This window comes from Hyla sarda, chromosome 4, assembly GCF_029499605.1.
Source record: "Hyla sarda isolate aHylSar1 chromosome 4, aHylSar1.hap1, whole genome shotgun sequence".
Taxonomy (NCBI): domain Eukaryota; kingdom Metazoa; phylum Chordata; class Amphibia; order Anura; family Hylidae; genus Hyla; species Hyla sarda.
The window spans coordinates 137495741-137513460 of NC_079192.1; the positions used below are offsets into that span (position 1 = coordinate 137495741).

Below are 17720 nucleotides of genomic sequence, written 5' to 3' on the forward strand. Positions count from 1 at the left end.
ATATAATATCTCATACATGTGATCTCCAGGCAGTTCTCAAAGGCTTCTTTGTTCGCAGTGGTTTCAGCAGTGTTATCCTCTACATGACCAGAGCAAGGAAGGAATTTTTATAGGGAAGTGCGCAGTCTTTAAATTAGTAAATTGGCATATAATTCACCATCCAAGAAATTTGTCTGGTTTCATAATGAAGTAAATTGCCAAATGATAGGGAATACCGCTAATAAGTCTCAGTGATCCCTGGTATGTTCTACGTCATAAAATATACTTATTGAGGAACATTTATTGATGTTGCTGTGAGGAAGTAGAGACTTACCCCTGTTTGCTTGGTGTATTTTTTACACAGTTTCTTAAAATTTACCAAAATGGTGCACAGACTTGACAAATTCTGCCCAATTCTAGAAACCAGTGAGCCACAGAGCTAGGTTTAAAGGGGTAGTCCAGTGGTGAAAAACTTATCCCCTATCCTAAGGATAGGGGATAAGTTTGAGATCGCGGGGGGTCCGACCGCTGGGGCCCCCTGCGATCTCTCTGTACGGGGCCCCGGCTCTCCGCCAAGATAGCGGGTGTCGACCCCCGCACGAGGCGGCGGCCGACACGCCCCCTCAATACATCTCTATGGCAGAGCCGGAGATTGCCGAAGGCAGCGCTTCGGCTCTGCCATAGAGTTGTATTGAGGGGGCGTGTCGGCCGCCGCCTCGTGCGGAGGTCGACACGCCCCCTTCCAGCGGGCTGTCGGGGCTCCGTACAGGAGATCGCGGGGGGCCCCAGGGGTCGGACCCCCCGCGATCTGCAACTTATCCCCTATCCTTAGGATAGGGGATAAGTTGCTCACCACTGAATCACCACTGGACTACTCCTTTAAGCTTTGTGCTCTGGCATCTGATACATTTGTACGTGTCCTGTTAGCTGTCGTACACTTGCGAAAAAAAAATAAGATTTGCTCAAAAAAAAAACCTTCTAAATTTATTTTGGGCAAAGAATAAATACAGCTCCACTGCAAAAGGGGGTGTACAGTGCACTAAACAGTAGAAAACTTTGAAAGATGTTCTACCAAAAATTGCGCAAAGAAATTGTGCAAAAAACGCAATTGCAAAATTTGCAGGGACACTTAGAACATTAAAACAGTCTAAAGCCAATGATAAATGTTCCCCGTTTTGTATGAGATGCTTAACCACTTGCTTACCACCTGTGGACTTTATACATCCAGATGGATGGCAATTAACTGGTTTAAAACGGCCGTGCATAGTGATGTAACCGCACAAAGATGGTGCTGCTGCTGGAGCAGAGGGCCGCCTGTCAGACAGACTCTACAGAGAGAAGGTAGTAAATTATTGTCCTTGCCTTCCCGTGAACTGTATACTCAATTAGCCCTGTGTAAATAGCTCTGTAGGAAGCAATATCTCCTCCTTCCCAGTCAGGCGACCATGTGATCACAAATGCTGGGTATCTGCAGGAGCTGCTGGGTCTTAGCAGACTCATCAACTCTGCAGACAATGCTAGATTACCAGCCCCAGTTACAAGAGAAAAAAGCAAAAATACATGTATTTTCTTGTAACAAAACAAAAAAAAACTTAAAGGGAGGGCAAAAAATGTAAATTAAAAAAATAAACCTATACAAGAGGAAAAAAATAAAAGAACAAAATAAAAAATAAATATAAGAAAATAAAAAAAAGACCCAAAATGCGCCACTAGTCCCACCCCCAATATAACCTTCTGTGGTGCCACGGGGGTGTTAGTAGAAATACCTGATCACTTTGTGATGCCAGGGCACCGTTACCCTATAGATGGTCTGAGCACACCAACCTCAGGATACGGAAACTGTCTTTACTGAGCTGGGTGCAGATGGTATTACATGGACCTTTGTTTTGGGTGAGAGAGTGCAGCATAACCCCTTGGGAGCCCTGTTGCTTATCTGAAACTTAGGTTGCTTTCACCAAACGGATTAAAACTGACTTGTAAGACGGGTAGATGAATCCTGGTAGGTAGGGTCCTGTCAAGGTATTGAAGCCTTCTCCGCCGAGTCATGAACTTCCACCATACGGAAGAATAGATTTGGGCTAGCCCTTCTGTCAGAGCACACAGCACAACACACCTGAACCTCACTGTGGCTCAGACTAAACTAGACTCTAAGACTGGGGCAACTCCTCCCCCCACTACACTACATAGGAGAGACTTTAGGGGTTCCCATTGGCAGGCAGGGTCACATGGGGTTCACTACTCTCTCACAGGGTACAGTAACACATTAATAATATATACAAATAATAAGGGAATTAATCATAAAAATATATTATTCTTCAATAAAGTGACAACTTAATTAGTGTAACAGTGAGTCTATGGTGGGCCCAACACCTTGTGCTGCCAAGCTGCCTGAAGCAGTCCGAAGCCACAGGACAGCCATTGGTGCTGGGACACCACACTTCCATATAGTAATGGTGAGCATAATAGAAAAGGGATGCAATTTAAAACATTATTTTAGCATCACTTTGTGCTTTTAATAATATTAATAATAATAATAATAACAATAATAAAAAATAAAAAGATAAATATAAAGACTTATGTTTTATTCTTTACAAATTCCCACAATCTCACAAAAAAACATGTATAAAATAAAAATAAAGCCTGATGCATCTTTGAATAACCTAACACGCGGAGGCGCTTTATAGCTTACAAATCTGCATGTACTAAAAAGCAGAAATCATATCTGGTCAGGTAGGATTATAAAGAATCAGGGGGAGATTTATTAAGACCTGTGCAGAGGCAAAGTTGATCAGTTGTGCATAGCAACCAATCGGATCGATTCTTTCATTTGTGAAAAGGCCTCTGATAAATGTAAGAAGCGATCTGATTGGTTGCTATGGGCAACTGGTCAACTTTTTTTCTGCAAAGGTTTTGATAAATCTCCCCCATAGTGTGGAAGTGGTTAAATAAGAAAGCTGTAAACAAACTTTGTAACATACAGTTTACTATCACAGATTACTATATACTGACATAATGGTCCATATTTATCAATCAGCCTGAAACCCTAATTGTCTGGTCTTTCCCATAGGGATTTAGCTGTGGAAAGCCAAGAACATCTAATTATTTTATTTTTGAAAATCAATTATTTAAAGGAGTATTGCAGCCCTAGACACTTATTCCCTTTTTGCAGGATTTCCCGTACGAGGATCCGGCATTGCCGCGGCTCTGCTCTGCACTGCCAATGCTCATGTCGTCGACCTCACTAAGAGGTCGACAAACACGTCCTCTCCATTCATGGGAGAGGTGGGGATGCATGTACACTGCATCTTTGCCTCTCCCATAGAGATATATGGAGGGGGCATGTTGGCCCCAACGTCATGTTGTGGCCGACATGCCTTCTGCTCGGGGAGAGCCGTGGCCTTTTACAGGAGGTTGCGGGAGGTCCCAGCATTCGAATCCCCCACTATCAGACACTTATTCTCTATCCTGTGTATAGGGGATAGGTTATGTTAGGCTGCAGTACTTTTTTTAATTCTAGCTATATATATATATATATATATATATATATATATAATTTTTTTTTTTTTTAATACTTGATTTTTTAGTTATGACAAATAAGGCAGGAAGTTTCTCTCCAAGATAAAATGCTTAATATTAAGCTTACCTATAGGCAGCTTATGGTCCGTGTTACTGTAATATGACATGCATATGAATGACTTCCTTTCTTTTATCTTCAGCCTCCGGTAAAATTGCTTTCCTCCATATTGGGTAAGAGCAATCTACAATTTTCTGGGATAAACGTCAAGTTGACCATCTCCACCAACAGCCTTATGCTAACAGATATTGACACCCAGCAGGTATGTATGGAAGACACAGCATATGAATATGTGCAAAAATACATGCAGTTATAGTATTAGGGTCTGTTCACATGAGCAGATTTATTTGCAAAAAAAGCAGTGTGTTTCCTGATGTGAGTTTGAACTGCGACAGGCTCTCGGCAGCAGATTTTCGATACCATATATGTTCAGGGGCGGACTGACAACACTCGGGGCCCCCGTACCAAAAAAGGCAAGGGCCCTTGCAAGGCTCTGCAGCTCGTCAATTTTCTGCCACGCCCCTATTCCTCCCAAATCCCACACACACAATAAACTAAAATGTATATATGTGAGAAACACTTTAACGTAGGTAAATTTCCATGCCCAATAATACTGGTATACAAGGAGTAAATATATACCACCACTCAATAACTGGATAATACCGCCATACTGTACTGAATAAAACCACTATACACAGACCAGTATACTATAAAGGATCTGTATACAATATAAGTGATTATATACAGGACCATATGGCGGTAGATATCAGCTGCACACAGGATGTGGATACCATATAAGTGATTACAGTTAAGTTTTGGGACTCACAATTACATCTTTTCTGATCAGCGGCGTCCTCTTTCCTTTCCTTCTCCGTCCTGATAAGACCACCATGTGGATCTCTTAACATCTGCAGGACAAACACGTCAGACTCTGCATTTTTCCAGTGCCCTCCCCTCCTCTACATAATCTTTCCATTTATATGCCCACAAACTGTAATAATGCCCTCCTTAGTGTCCTGCACAGTAAAAGGGCAGGTAGGTAGGTAGCCAGGTAAACAGGTAGCGAGGTAGGTAGATCAGGAAGCCAGATATGTAGGTAGGTGACAAGCCAGGTAGGTAGGGGGGTTCGCAAGGCAGCCATGTATGAAGGCCAGGTATGTTAGGTATCTGGCAATGTAGGTAGTTAGATAGCCTGGTATATAGGTAAGTAGTTAGGCATCCAGGTATAAAGTTAGGTAGCCCCCCCCTTCCCCGTAGCTATAGGCAGCAGAGTTAACCCCCCTTCCCTGTAGGTATAGGCAACAGAGTTAACTCCCCCTTCCCTGTAGGTATAGACAGCAGAGTTTACCCCTCCCATTCCATGTAGGTATAGGCAGCAGAGTTAGCCCCCCACCTTTCCCCATAGGTATAGGCAGCAGAATTAAACCCCCTTCCCCATAGGTATAGGAACAGAGTTAACCCCCCTTTCTCCTTAGGTATCGGCAGCAGAGCCCCTCCCCTTTCCCCGTAGCTATAGGCAGAGTTACACCCCCTTTCCCCATAGTTATAGACAGGGTTACCCGTTCCCCATAGGTATAGGCAGAGTTAACCCCTCTCCCCCTTTCCCCATAAGTATAGGCAGAGTTACCCCCCCCCTTCTCATAGGTATGGGCAGAGTTCCTCCCCCCCCTTCCCTATAGGTATAGGCAGACTCCCCTCCCCTTTCCTCAGAGGTATAGGCAGTTACCCTCCTCCCCCTTTCCCCATAAGTATAGGCAGAGTTACCCCCCTTTCCTCAGAGGTATAGGCAGAGTTATCCCCTCCCCTTTCCCCATAAGTATAGGCAGAGTTACCCCCCCTTCCCCATAGGTATAGGCAGAGTCCCCCCCTTTCCCCATAGGTATAGGCAGAGTTACCCCCACCCTCCCCCTTTCCCCATAAGTATAGGCAGAGTTACCCACCCCCCTCTTCCCCATAAGTATAGGCAGAGTTACCTCCCCCTTCCCCATAGGTATAAGCAGAGTTCCCCCCCTTTCCCCATAGGTATAGGTAGAGTTACCCCCCCTCCCCCTTTCCTCATAAGTATAGGCAGAGTTACCCACCCACCCCTCTTCCCCATAGGTATAGGCAGAGTTCCCCCCCTTTCCCCATAGGTATAGGCAGAGTCCCCCCCTTTCCCCATAAGTATAGGCAGAGTCCCCCCACTTTCTCCATAGGTATAGGCAGAGTCCCCCCCTTTCCCCATAAGTATAGGCAGAGTCCCCCCCCTTTCCCCATAAGTATATGCAGAGTTCCCCCCCCTTTCCTCATAAGTTATAAGTATAGGCAGAGTTTCCCCCCTTTCCCTATAAGTATAGGCAGAGTTCCCCCCCCCCCCTGCCTTTCCCATAGGTATAGGCAGGGTTACAAAATAAAAAAAAGTGATGCTCACCTGATATCCCACACCTGATATCCCACACCTTCTCCCCTCCACAGACTCCGATGAGTGATGTCATCTGCACCTGTAATGCGTGCTGCGTGGGGGCGGAGGTCACGTCTCCTCTGTGTAAGCTGCAGATGCGGCTCAGACAGAGGGGGACGCCTTCTCCAGTATGTGCGTGTATCGCGCATACAGGAGAGGGCAGCACTGTCTGCTCAGGATCCTCAGTAGTGGCGACAGGCCCTTAACCCGGCCGGGCCCTCAGACGATGTCCGATCAGACTGGCTGGTCAGTCTGCCTCTGTATATATTCTAAAAATACTAAGGGGGAGATTTATCAAACCATTTGTAGATAACAGAAGAGCAGATGCCCAAAGCAACCAATCAGATTTCAGATTTTGCAAATGAAAGCTGGGATCTGATTGGTTGTTATTGGCATCTGCTTCGCTGTTGCTCTGCACAAGGATTGATAGATTAGGGGAGCATCTGCAGCGTATTTCACACTGCAGATGCTCCCTGTGTGACCCTGCCCTAAGGGTACATTCCCACTGGAAAAACTCCCCCTACAGGTCAGCTGTGTTATAGGCTTTGGACTATTATGTAACACAAAAAGAGAAACACAACACACTATTGTTATGCAACACAGGGCTCCTTAGAGAAATTTATTTAGAAGTCATGCTAAGGGCTCTTTCACACACGCAGATTTTTTTCCCGAACCCTTAGCTGATCTCCCGCTGTGAGTTTGGAAAGGGGCGGGGTTTGTGCGCTACCTGCAGCAGATTTACGCCAGCGGAATCTTAGCTGTTGAAAATCTGCCAAAGACCCCATTGAAGTCAATAGGGTCTGCAGTGGATTTTCAACAGCGGAGATTCCGCTGGCGAATATCTGCTGTGGGTAGCGCACGAAGGCCCTGCCCCTTTTCAAACTCGCAGCGGGAGATCCACTGCAGGTTTGAAAAATAAATCTGCCCGTGTGAATGCACCCTAAGAGTGGTTTCACACATTTCGTAAAAACAGTATTTTACAAAAAAAATTCTGTGGCTAAATGTTGGCTGGGAGTCTCTAGGAAAATCTAAAATGCTATATCTACAATACTTTTCTCTTAGTGGAGTTTTTTTTCCTGACTAAAAATATATTAGCAAATGAGAGTTGTATTTTTGTGCCTTTTTACATTCTTCAATGGAAGTCCTTGAACACATGCTCAAAGAATTATCCATTTAAAATGGAAAAAAAAATACAAATAAAATAAGAACAAAAAAGATACACGTACTAAAACACTGGTCAATGACCCCATCAATCTGTCGGAAGAAAGAAAAAAACTGGGACATTGTGCCTATGCCAACTAATCACAGCTCAGCTTTTATTTTACTAGAGTTTGATAAGATATGAAAGCTGAGCTATGATTGGTTGTTATGGACAAATCACTCCAGTTTTTAGGGGGGAATTTATCAACGCTGGTGTGGCTGCTTTTATACATGGTTTGGTGATTTCATTCACTTTTTTTTTTGTGTCCTTGCGCCTAATTTGTCAAAAAAGGTGCTCACAATATAAGAAATTAGCCACAAGTTCGCAGTTGACATGCAAAACGTTGTTGAAAGTATTTTTTTTTAAGCCAGCCCAATGATGGTGTACATTTGAAGATAATTCCATGGATTCTGCACATTTAAATAATCTTATAAAAGGTAATGCATTTCTGAGCAAAATCCGCAAAAGGAATAGATAAGTCTATTCTTTTTGTGGACACCGGAAATAGGTTTTTGGCAGAAGAAACATCTGCTGCAGAAATTCCACCATGTGAATAGTGCAGCAACATCCCATTGAATTCAATGGCTACAGCAGAATGTCTGTGCAGAATATTCCTGAGAAATTCTGCAGGGACATTCTGTTGTGTGAACATACCCTAAGACTTAAATTTTTGCAACGTATTTTTTGGGCTTAAAACCACAAAAATGCATTTTTGTGCCGCATGATGCAGTTTTTGTCCCCATATGATTTGCCCCCAAACTAGTAGAGGGGGCAAATCATTGGTTTTAATCAACAAAACAGACATCCTAATAAGGGGGACTGCAGACCCCAATACTGTTATATTAGTGGGTGTATCCAAATTGATCTTTGATATCTGGAGCTGTATTGTGTTCTTTTAAGATCAGAAGTCACATTTATTATTATAAATTAATAAAAGTTATATTTTAATAAGGGATTTTGTGCCCCGGGCTAAGGCCCTGGGTTGTCGTGTTAAGTTATGAGAGAAAAAAAACACCATAAACTAGGTGAAAAAACACAAGATAGAGCATGATCCTTTTTGTAAAGCTGCTACTGACAAAAAATGACAAAAAATGGAGGGAAAAAACCATAAACAAAAATCTTTCGATAACAAATATTTTGCTAACATCTCAATGCTGATTTTTTTCAGAAAAAATTCCACGCATGTTATTTTTGTGGAAAAATCTTTCAGAAAAATGCCATCTGTAAAACCCACCTCAAAGCACTTTTACTTGTGTAATTTTTATTTTGTATTTTTTTTTTTTTTTTTAAGGAATATTCCAGTGGAAAACATTTTTTTTCATATCAACTGGCTCCAGAAAGTTAAACAGATGTGTAAATTACTACTATTAAAAAATCTTAATGATTCCAGTACTTATCAGCTGCTGAAGTTGAGTTGTTCTTTTATGTCTGACAACAGTGCTCTCTGCTGACACCTCTGTCTGTATGGGGATTTGCTCCTACTCTGGACAGTTCCTGAGACAGACAGAGGTGTCCGCAGAGAGCGCTGTGGTCCAACAGAAAAGAACAACTCAACTTCAGCAGCTGTTAAGTAGTGGAAGGATAAAGATTTTTTAATAGAAGTAATTTACAAATCTGTTTAACTTTCTGGAGCCAGTTGATATGAAAAAAATTTTTTGCACTGGAATACCCCTTTAAGCCAAAGCATGGATTACTTATAAAGGAAGGTGACTTTTCACTTACTTAAAGAGGTTGTCTGGTAAAAACTATCTTATCCCTATCAACAGGATAGGGGTTAAATATCTGATCGGATCTGACCACTAGGACCCTCCGCGATCTCAGTAGTGGGACCCCGGCTCTCAGTAATAGCACGTGATGTAAATGACATGGGCTCTTTTCATTTGTATGGGAGCACCAGAGATGCATGTCATTTATATCACGCGCTATTACTGAGAGTTGGGGTCTCGCTAATCATGGGGGGTCCCATTGGTGCAGATAGATGCAGAGATCATGGGGGGTCCCATTGGTGCAGATAGATGCAGAGATCATGGGGGGTCCCATTGGTCAGATAGCTTTCACCAGACAACACCTTAAATCCACAATTAGTGTTGGCATTAAAAGGGAAAGTCTAATGCCCTGGATTAGGTCTTCAAATATTTAGTATATGTACAGCGGAAAACATGTTGAGAAGATTCAAGATACAGAATAGTTCAACAAAAAGTGTTTGTCCCCATTTGTGCTGTTGTTAAATTTGGACCTGTGTAGTACATGTGCTATTGTAAAATACTAAGCTTATAGCTGTAGTTTATCACTTTTTCTGTGTAAATTTTATTTATTTCCTAGGTAGTTGCAAATCACCACATGCAGTCAATATCATTTGCTTCTGGTGGAGATCCAGTAAGTATTTACTTCTTCCTCAACTTATATGAGTTTCAATTATTACTACAGTAACTTCAATGTATGACGACTGCTACTCAGCTGAAAATGTATTTCTAAGGCTGTTTATATAATATGCAGGAAATTTACCAATCACGCCCACCAGTGTAAGATCACATGCCTCTTGATAAATTTAGGATCATTTGAGGCTACCCAGCACGACAACCTCAGAAATCTAGTAGGTGTAAACTGTAGTAATTGTCCAAAGTAAGAAAGAAATGGGCTCCAGACTTCTGCAGATAAAACACTTTTTTTTTTAAAGGTGTAATCAAAGATACAGCAACAACGTGGTAAACGTATATACACACAGCTTCAGTGCATGTTACGCATCAGCAGTCACAGAGGGAATGCAGAATGAGCTCCTGGCTGCGGCCGGGTAGCTCTGCGTGTCCGCATGTTGTGACAGATTTCTATGGCGGGAAATCCGCCACCACGAGCAGACACACAGAGCTACCCGGCTGCAGCTGGAAGCTCACACTGCAGTCCCACTGTGACTACTAAAAAGTTGGTAAAAATACAAGCTCAAGCCTCGAAACTTTATTGAACTGGAAAATATTGCTATTAAGGGTATAATCACACTACATTCCTGTCCTTAATCGTATATTATTAATGGGAGCAGCAGACCCCATTCACTTGTATAGCTAGATGGAGTCACCCCTAGTGACTCCGTTCGGGGCATATCCAGTATTTTAAGCGGGAGCTGTTGCATTTTTTAAATAGTGCATACATCCCGATTGGAGTCACTAGGTGACTTCATTCAGCCATAGAAATTAAGGGGGTCTGCTGCTCCTACACTTGCGTATTTTCTGCTGCTGATCTGCTTCAGCATATTTTGCTGGCTATTGACTTCAATGGGCAGCAAAATCTGCAGCAGCAAATCTGAGCAGATCTGCAGCAAAAAGGGTGCATTCACACGGGCGTATTTGTCAGCGGATCCGCAGCTGCGGATGCGCTGACAAAGGCCCCTAAAGTGCTGCCCTCTTTGTGCCTGCTAATAGCGGAAATCCGCCGCTATCAGCAGACACACTGTGAAGTGCGAGTCGCAGTGTATCCGCACATCCCACACATTGCGGCCGCTCCCCGGGCTCCCTGAGCTACACAGAGAGCGGCCGTGTGCGAGTACACTGCAGGGTAACTCGCACATCGCAGTGTGTCTGCTGGTAGCGGCGGATTGCCGCTATTAGCAGGAACAAAGAGGGCAGCACTTTAGGGGCCTTTGTCAGCGGATCCACAGCTGCAGATCCGCTGACAAATACGCCCGTGTGAATGCACCCTAACATTATATGTCGGCATCTCGTTTACAGCGGGATGCCAACAGAAACGATTAACCAGGGCAGGAACATAGTATGATTATACCCCACGCATGAAGGTCAGAGAATCGCCTATGATTTCAATATAGCTCCTACTTTTGTTGGTAGACATCAAGAGATTTCTGATACTGTATACTCCCTTCTGGTGGGGAATGCTTGTATACACTTTCAATCTCAACGCCTGCAAGCTAAAGCATGGTGGATTTTAAAGGGGAACTCCAGGGAACTAAACCCATAGCCCATCCTTTCCCCCTCACCAACATGTATTTCTCTAAATATCATTCATTAGCTATATACAGCAGTTTCCCTCTTTCAGCTGTCACTTACAGGCAGGAAATTAGAGAAAAATATAATTCTCAAATCCACCTTGTCTTGGTGTAAACCCCTCACTTAGACTAGCCCCCACCCTTCAGGACAACACCACCTGATTTCTGTCTGGTTTAGAGCTCTAGCTGTACAGTCACGCCTCCCCTCCCTGTGTGAGGAGCTTGTGAGCTGTGAGAGAAAAGCAGTGAAGATTCTTAGTCACAACTGAGCACATAGCTGCTGTTTTTCTGCTGAATATCTAATCACTGACTTCTGCTATTCAGAGCACAGCAAGATTTATTGCTGGAGGAGGGATAGTCTGAAAGAAAAGACATGTACAGTGTGTGTGTGAGCTGCAGTGTAAGCATGCACATAGATAGTGAAAGCAGTTGTCTGGCAGCTATTACACAGAGTTGCACTGACTTCTGGGAGTAGTAGTCTGTGCTGCAAACAAGAAAAAGGTATTTAGGAGACATCAGGGGCCTAAGGAGCTGCCAAAACCACATTTTTATTTTTCTTAACTTCCCTTCAGTACCCCATTAAGATCTAATGCATAAGGTAACTTAAGTCTTAAGAAAGGTTAGACTATAGAGTTTTTCTATAATTGGGTAACGGTATGTCTTCAGTTTGTTAATAATCCCTGTGTTTTATGTGTATTTAGAAACATATGCGCCCACCACTGCATGTGTCACAGTTCATACCTGGTGAGGTGTGCAATATGGGATGGTCTGATGAAGTGCAAGGATTGCACACAATGGCCCTCATTTACTAAGAGTGGAGTGTAGGTTTCTTTGTGGGTTTTAATTCCCTACAATTTATTTTCCACAGTATTTACTAAGGTTTCCCTACATTTTCCACTTTCCCTACACTTTGCTTTTTTTACACATGCTCTGATCTGTCTGGTTTTCCTCAGCTCAAATCCACCACATTTTATGTGGAAACCTTAGTAAATATGTTGGCTTTTTGTGAAAATGTCATGAACACACCCCTTTTTGGAGACCACGCCCCTTTCCCAGCGACCACGCCCCTTTTCCGGGTTTTCTTAGCAAAATGGAGAGTTAGTCTGGGGTTTTTCAATTCTGGCGCAAATTTGGCTCACTGCGACAGAATCTGGCGCACAACGCGACAAAACATGTCGGGTTTGCAATAGTAAATGAGGGCCAATGGCTGTAACTTGTACTGAAGTATGTTTATATACGTTTATCACATTGTTGTTGTTTCTATAATTGCACTTGTGTATCTGCAGAAGTCTGGTGAGCACTGCCCATTACTCTCTATTTACTTGGGATCCTGCTGACTCGCTACTACATTATTGTGGAAAAAGCACCTCTGTTATATACAGAGATGACTATACAAGTGTACTGCTTCATCTGAGAGTCATGGCTTAACCCTTACAAGTCCCATATAGATGTTTCTAGCTGTGTTGTGCTGAATACTTTCTTCTATAAGACATTTGTATGCTGTAGTAAATTCAGCGAGCGGGGTGGTACAGACTGGTAAAAAAGAACATTTTTTGTACCTTTTTACAGACATACGCCAGATGCAGATCTTGATAAATTCCCTCCTTTGTGTATTATCAGAATTTAATACATTATTTCACTTTAATAAACCCCATTAATGTATAATTTATTATATTATAATATTTTACTTATTCAGGTAAAAATCTGTTATAGAAAGGTTGGTAAAAGTATTTCAACCTTCCATTTTCATTCCAAAACGAAATGTTATTTAATCACTCTATGCGTCAGAAATCAGTGGTAATTATTCTAACATGGGGGAAATGTATCATTTCTGCGCCAGTGCAGAGTTGTAAAATACATGTGCAAGCTGTGCAAAATTGCACATTTTTGCAACTCAACACTGGGGCAAAGAAAGATAAATTCCTGCTTATAGGGGGAAATTTATGAATCGTTTTTCCCCATTTTTTTTTTGCTAATTTTTGGTGCCAAATTTTGGGACTTTTCACTTGGCGGGTTTCTCCAAGAGAACATCCCAAGTTGTGACTTCAGATGATATAATGCAGGAATTTATGATGTATGACTTTTCAATTTGGCGCATATTTTAGAACAACTGCGCTAACTGAGGTGCAAATGTACACAAGCACTGACTTACAAAACTGTCTATGGACAGTATTATTAAAGTCTCATACAAAGTAGAGTACTGAAGAAAAGTGATCAGCACCATATTGATCACATGTCCTGTCCCATGTAATACATTTGGCGCAGGTACACAGTTTCCTCCACACAAATTAATAGGGTAAAAAGACATTGACCTACAGTACTCTAGATGAATTCCCCCCCGAAGTGTCCAGAATGGCACCTGCCCCAATGATCACAATATTTTGGTAACCTCCTGATAGATCTATATGCATGTAAGGGAAAGACATTAGCAATCTTATTCTCTGTGCTATAGGGTTAGTGGCCCTCTAAGGCTAGGTTTCCACTTCTTCCACGCCAATAAAAACGCCCATTCTGCCGCATGGCGTTTTTTTTTTGTGAAAAAACGCTGCAGCCAGATGTTAGCTGCAAGTCAATAGGAAACTGCAAAATAACATATCCACATTTTTCAGTTTGTTTTTTTTTTTTTTAAATCCTTTTGGCGTTTTTGGGCTCCTTGGGAGTTTTGAAAAAACGACCTCTTGTTGTGACTGACGTTTTTTCGTGAAAATCTTGGTGTTTTCCTCCCATAGAAGTCTATGGGAGTGAAAAAAAATGCCAAGAAAAACGACATGTGGGTTTTATTTTTTTTAATCCTTTTGGTGTTTTTGGGCTCCTTGGCAGTTTTTAAAAAACGACCTCTTGTTGTGACTGACGTTTTTTCGGGAAAATCTTAGTGTTTTCCTCCCATAGAAGTCTATGGGAGTGAATAAAAATGCCAAGAAAAACGACATCTGGGTTTCATTTATTTATTTCGTTTTTGCAGGCGGTTTTTATTCTCTTTTGGACTTTAGCAATCCAAAAAAATGATGGAGATACCTTTTTTATAAAAATTTCGTGAGGTACCATTAAAAAATAATAAAAAAGATACAGTAGTGATGGAAAAATTGTATTTAACAAAATTTTTCTTTTTATAACAAAATTTTAATACATTTTTAAACAGGGATCAATTTATGTGGGTGGGCAAGACACTAAAAATGTAGCCGACAATAATAAAAATGTAGTGTGTGTGTGTGTGTGTTTTTTACTTTCTTTTTTTACATTTTTAAGGTAGTACTACTACTCCAAGCATGGAACACACTGTTCCATGATGGGAGTAGTAGTACATCTACTAATTGAAAGATCGCCCCAGGTCCATTGCGATCCTTCTGTATAATGTATAGATGTGGCAGCCACTCTTCTATGGTCCCCTGCACTGCCGTATATATACACCTATTCATATTTCCGGCAGAGAGCTGTGATTGGCCAGATGGTTCCAGTCACTAACAGCTCTCTGAGGGAAATATGAATAGGTGTATATATACCCAGGGGACCATAGAAGAGCAGCCATCTATACATTATACAGGAGGATCGCAGTGGGTGTCAGGAGTGACACTCGCTGCGATCTGTCTATTAATGCAGGTACTACAGCTCCCAACATGGAGCAGAGTGTGCAGAGTGTGTTCCATGTTGGGAGCAGTAGTACCTGCAGTAAGCGACAGATCACAGCGGATGTCACTCCTCCTGACACCCACTGCGATCCCCCTGATGTGAATGTCGGGACTCAGCTGTGCTCATGGCTACAGAGTCGGGAGAACAGCTGATGCTGAGCAGTAGATATACGTCCTATATCTACTGCCCAGCAAGAACTTACAGTGAGCCTGCAATGTGTTTAAAGTATACACATTGCTGGCTCACTTAACCCCTTTCTGAGCTGTACACTATGTGCCAGCCCAGCAAGGAAAGTGTTAACTTACACTGCTGGACAGTGTAGGTTAACCCTTTGGGCAGTATATAATATATACAGATATCTATAGATGGCTGTATATAGTGTATACAGAAGACGGAAGTCTTACTTCTCTCCAGTCCCGGCTGGGCCTGTGTGGCTCCGCCCCCTAGTGATGATGTCATTAGGGGCAGAGCTACAGACGGGAGCCAGGCTGGTAAGGGTCTGAGGCTCTGTTCACATTGTCCGTTTTGTATAATGTGAACAGACCCTTCTGCCAAGGAGACTCCAGCTGTTGCTAAACTACAACTCCCAGCATGCCAAGACAGGAAAAGGCTTTCTGGGCATACTGGAAGTTGTAGTTTTGCACTAATTGGAGGTTCACTAAGGGGCGGATCTAAACAGACCCGGCCGGGATAGGAGCAAGGGAGGTAAGTGGATGTCTTCTGTATACACTATAGATAGCTGTATATCCTGAATACCGCCCAAAGGGGCTATGGGAGCAGGGAGTCCTGTCAGTATAGTGATGGGATTCCCGGCTCCTGTACAGTATACACGGGTACACTATGCCCCCTGTATACTATACTGCCGGGGGAGGTGAGTATTGATGCTATACATCACTCCTCATCTCCTTACACTCTGTGGATCGGGCGCTCAGCATCCGACCCACTGAGTGGTACCTGAAGACAGTGAGAAAACTGCCACAGGGGACAAAACTGTCTGTTTCTACACACCAGGAAAAATGCCAGAAAAACTGCCAAAACGCAGGAAAAAGCCGTGGCAGTGGAAACCTAGCCTAAAGGTGAATTTACATACAGCAGAAATTTCTGCAACCGAAAACCAATTCCATTCATATCAATAGGGATGTTTTGGCAGCAAGCACATGTATTTTTGCCAGCCCCAATCAGATAAATAAGACAGTCACAGGTAGTTCTGCAACAAATCTTCCATGTGTGAATTCACAATTACACTTATATGTCTATGGATTTTTAATGGTGAAAATGTTCTCATTTTTTCAGGACACAACTGATTATGTTGCATATGTAGCTAAGGATCCAGTAAACCAAAGAGGTATGACCTACATTATGTGTCTTCAGGTTCTTTCTTTTTTAAACAGTCACAGTGTCTTAGGTCTTCACAATGAACATGTGTCAGCAAGTTGTATTGACTTTCTTTACTTTTGTGTCCTTGGTAAATGTGTACTGCAGGGCACTGCTCTTTTCTCTACTACAGTATCCAACCATATCCATGCAACTCCGCACCCCTTGCATACATCCCTTAAAGGGATACTCCACTGAATTTTATTTTTTCATTCTGTTCGGCTGCAAAAATAAAAATAATAGACTTTAACTCACCTCCCAACGCTAGCCCGGTGTGCCGATATCCCACTCCTGTCTTCTGGGCCCCACCCTTCCGTATTCTGGGGCCTAATGTTTCAGACAGGAGAGCGATATTGGCACACCAGGGGAGCATCAGAAGGTGAATTGAAATTTGTTCATTTTATTTTCGTTAATGGAAATATATAAAAAAAAAAAATTCTGTGGTGTACCCCTTCGATAGTACCACACCGGATAAATGACTCAGTGATGCAATGGCTGGAATAGATGAGCATTAGGCAAGGACTGAGCATGCAAAACACATTTAAAGGAGTATTCCAGGAAAATACTTATTTTTTAATTTTTTTTATATCAACTGGCTCCAGAAAGTTAAACAGATTTGTAAATTACTTCTATTAAAAATCTTAATCCTTCCAATAATTATCAGCTGCCGAAGTTGAGTTGTTCTTTTCTGTCTGGCCATAGTGCTCTCTGCTGACATCTCTGCTTGCCTCGGGAACTGCACAGAGTAGAAGAGGTTTGAATGGGGATTTGCTTCTACTCTGGACAGTTCCCGAGACACGTGTCATCAGAGAGCACTTAGACAGCAAAGAACAACTGAACTCCAGCAGCTCATAAGTAATGAAAGGATTAAGGTTTTTTAATAGAAGTAATTTACAAATCTGTTTAACTTTCTGGAGCCAGTTGATTTATATATATATATATATATATATATATATATATATCAATGTGGTTTTTCCGGGATAACCCCTCTAATTCAATTTACCTACAGACTGGTGCAACTGAATGAATTGTTCATTGGCCTAACATGATGTGATATTGTTATGTGGTATTCCATTCCATGTGCGGTACAGTCTTTGGCAGAAATGATGAATACAGGACATTTCTCTGTGATTATATGGCCTGCATTAGTCATGGATAAGTCACAATGAAGCTAAGACAGAGTATCCAATATCCTACAGGAAATCTGATTTTGCAGAGACACAGTGATACAGGAAAAGAGAATAAGAGTTGTTTTATTGTTCAGTTACCAACAGCCGTGGTTCCTTTATAAGGAACATTATGTTGTCTATCCAGACAAATAGGTATTATAAAGTACGGCTGGTTTTACACTGCATTAGCAGTGTCTGTTGGATGTATACATCAAGGGAAGTCCCTGGTGCAGACCTCCTATGTAACAATGGATGCCAGCTTAAAGGGGTACTCCAGTAAAAGATTTTTTTTTCAAATCAACTGGTGCCAGAAAGTTAAACAGATTTGTAAATTACTTCTATTAAAAAAAAAAAACCTTAATCCT

At 42.2% G+C, this 17720-nt stretch overlaps 1 protein-coding gene across 3 annotated transcripts in view; it reads left to right on the forward strand.

Annotated features, from left to right (window-relative positions):
- SHC4 (SHC adaptor protein 4) overlaps positions 1-17720 on the forward strand; it is a 98892-nt gene that overhangs the window by 57929 nt on the left and 23243 nt on the right. For all 3 annotated transcript variants that reach the window (XM_056572260.1, XM_056572261.1, XM_056572263.1), the window contains exons 4-6: positions 3696-3815; positions 9517-9570; positions 16106-16157. In XM_056572260.1, coding sequence (XP_056428235.1) covers positions 3696-3815; positions 9517-9570; positions 16106-16157 — 226 coding nt within the window. The remainder of the gene's footprint in view (positions 1-3695; positions 3816-9516; positions 9571-16105; positions 16158-17720) is intronic.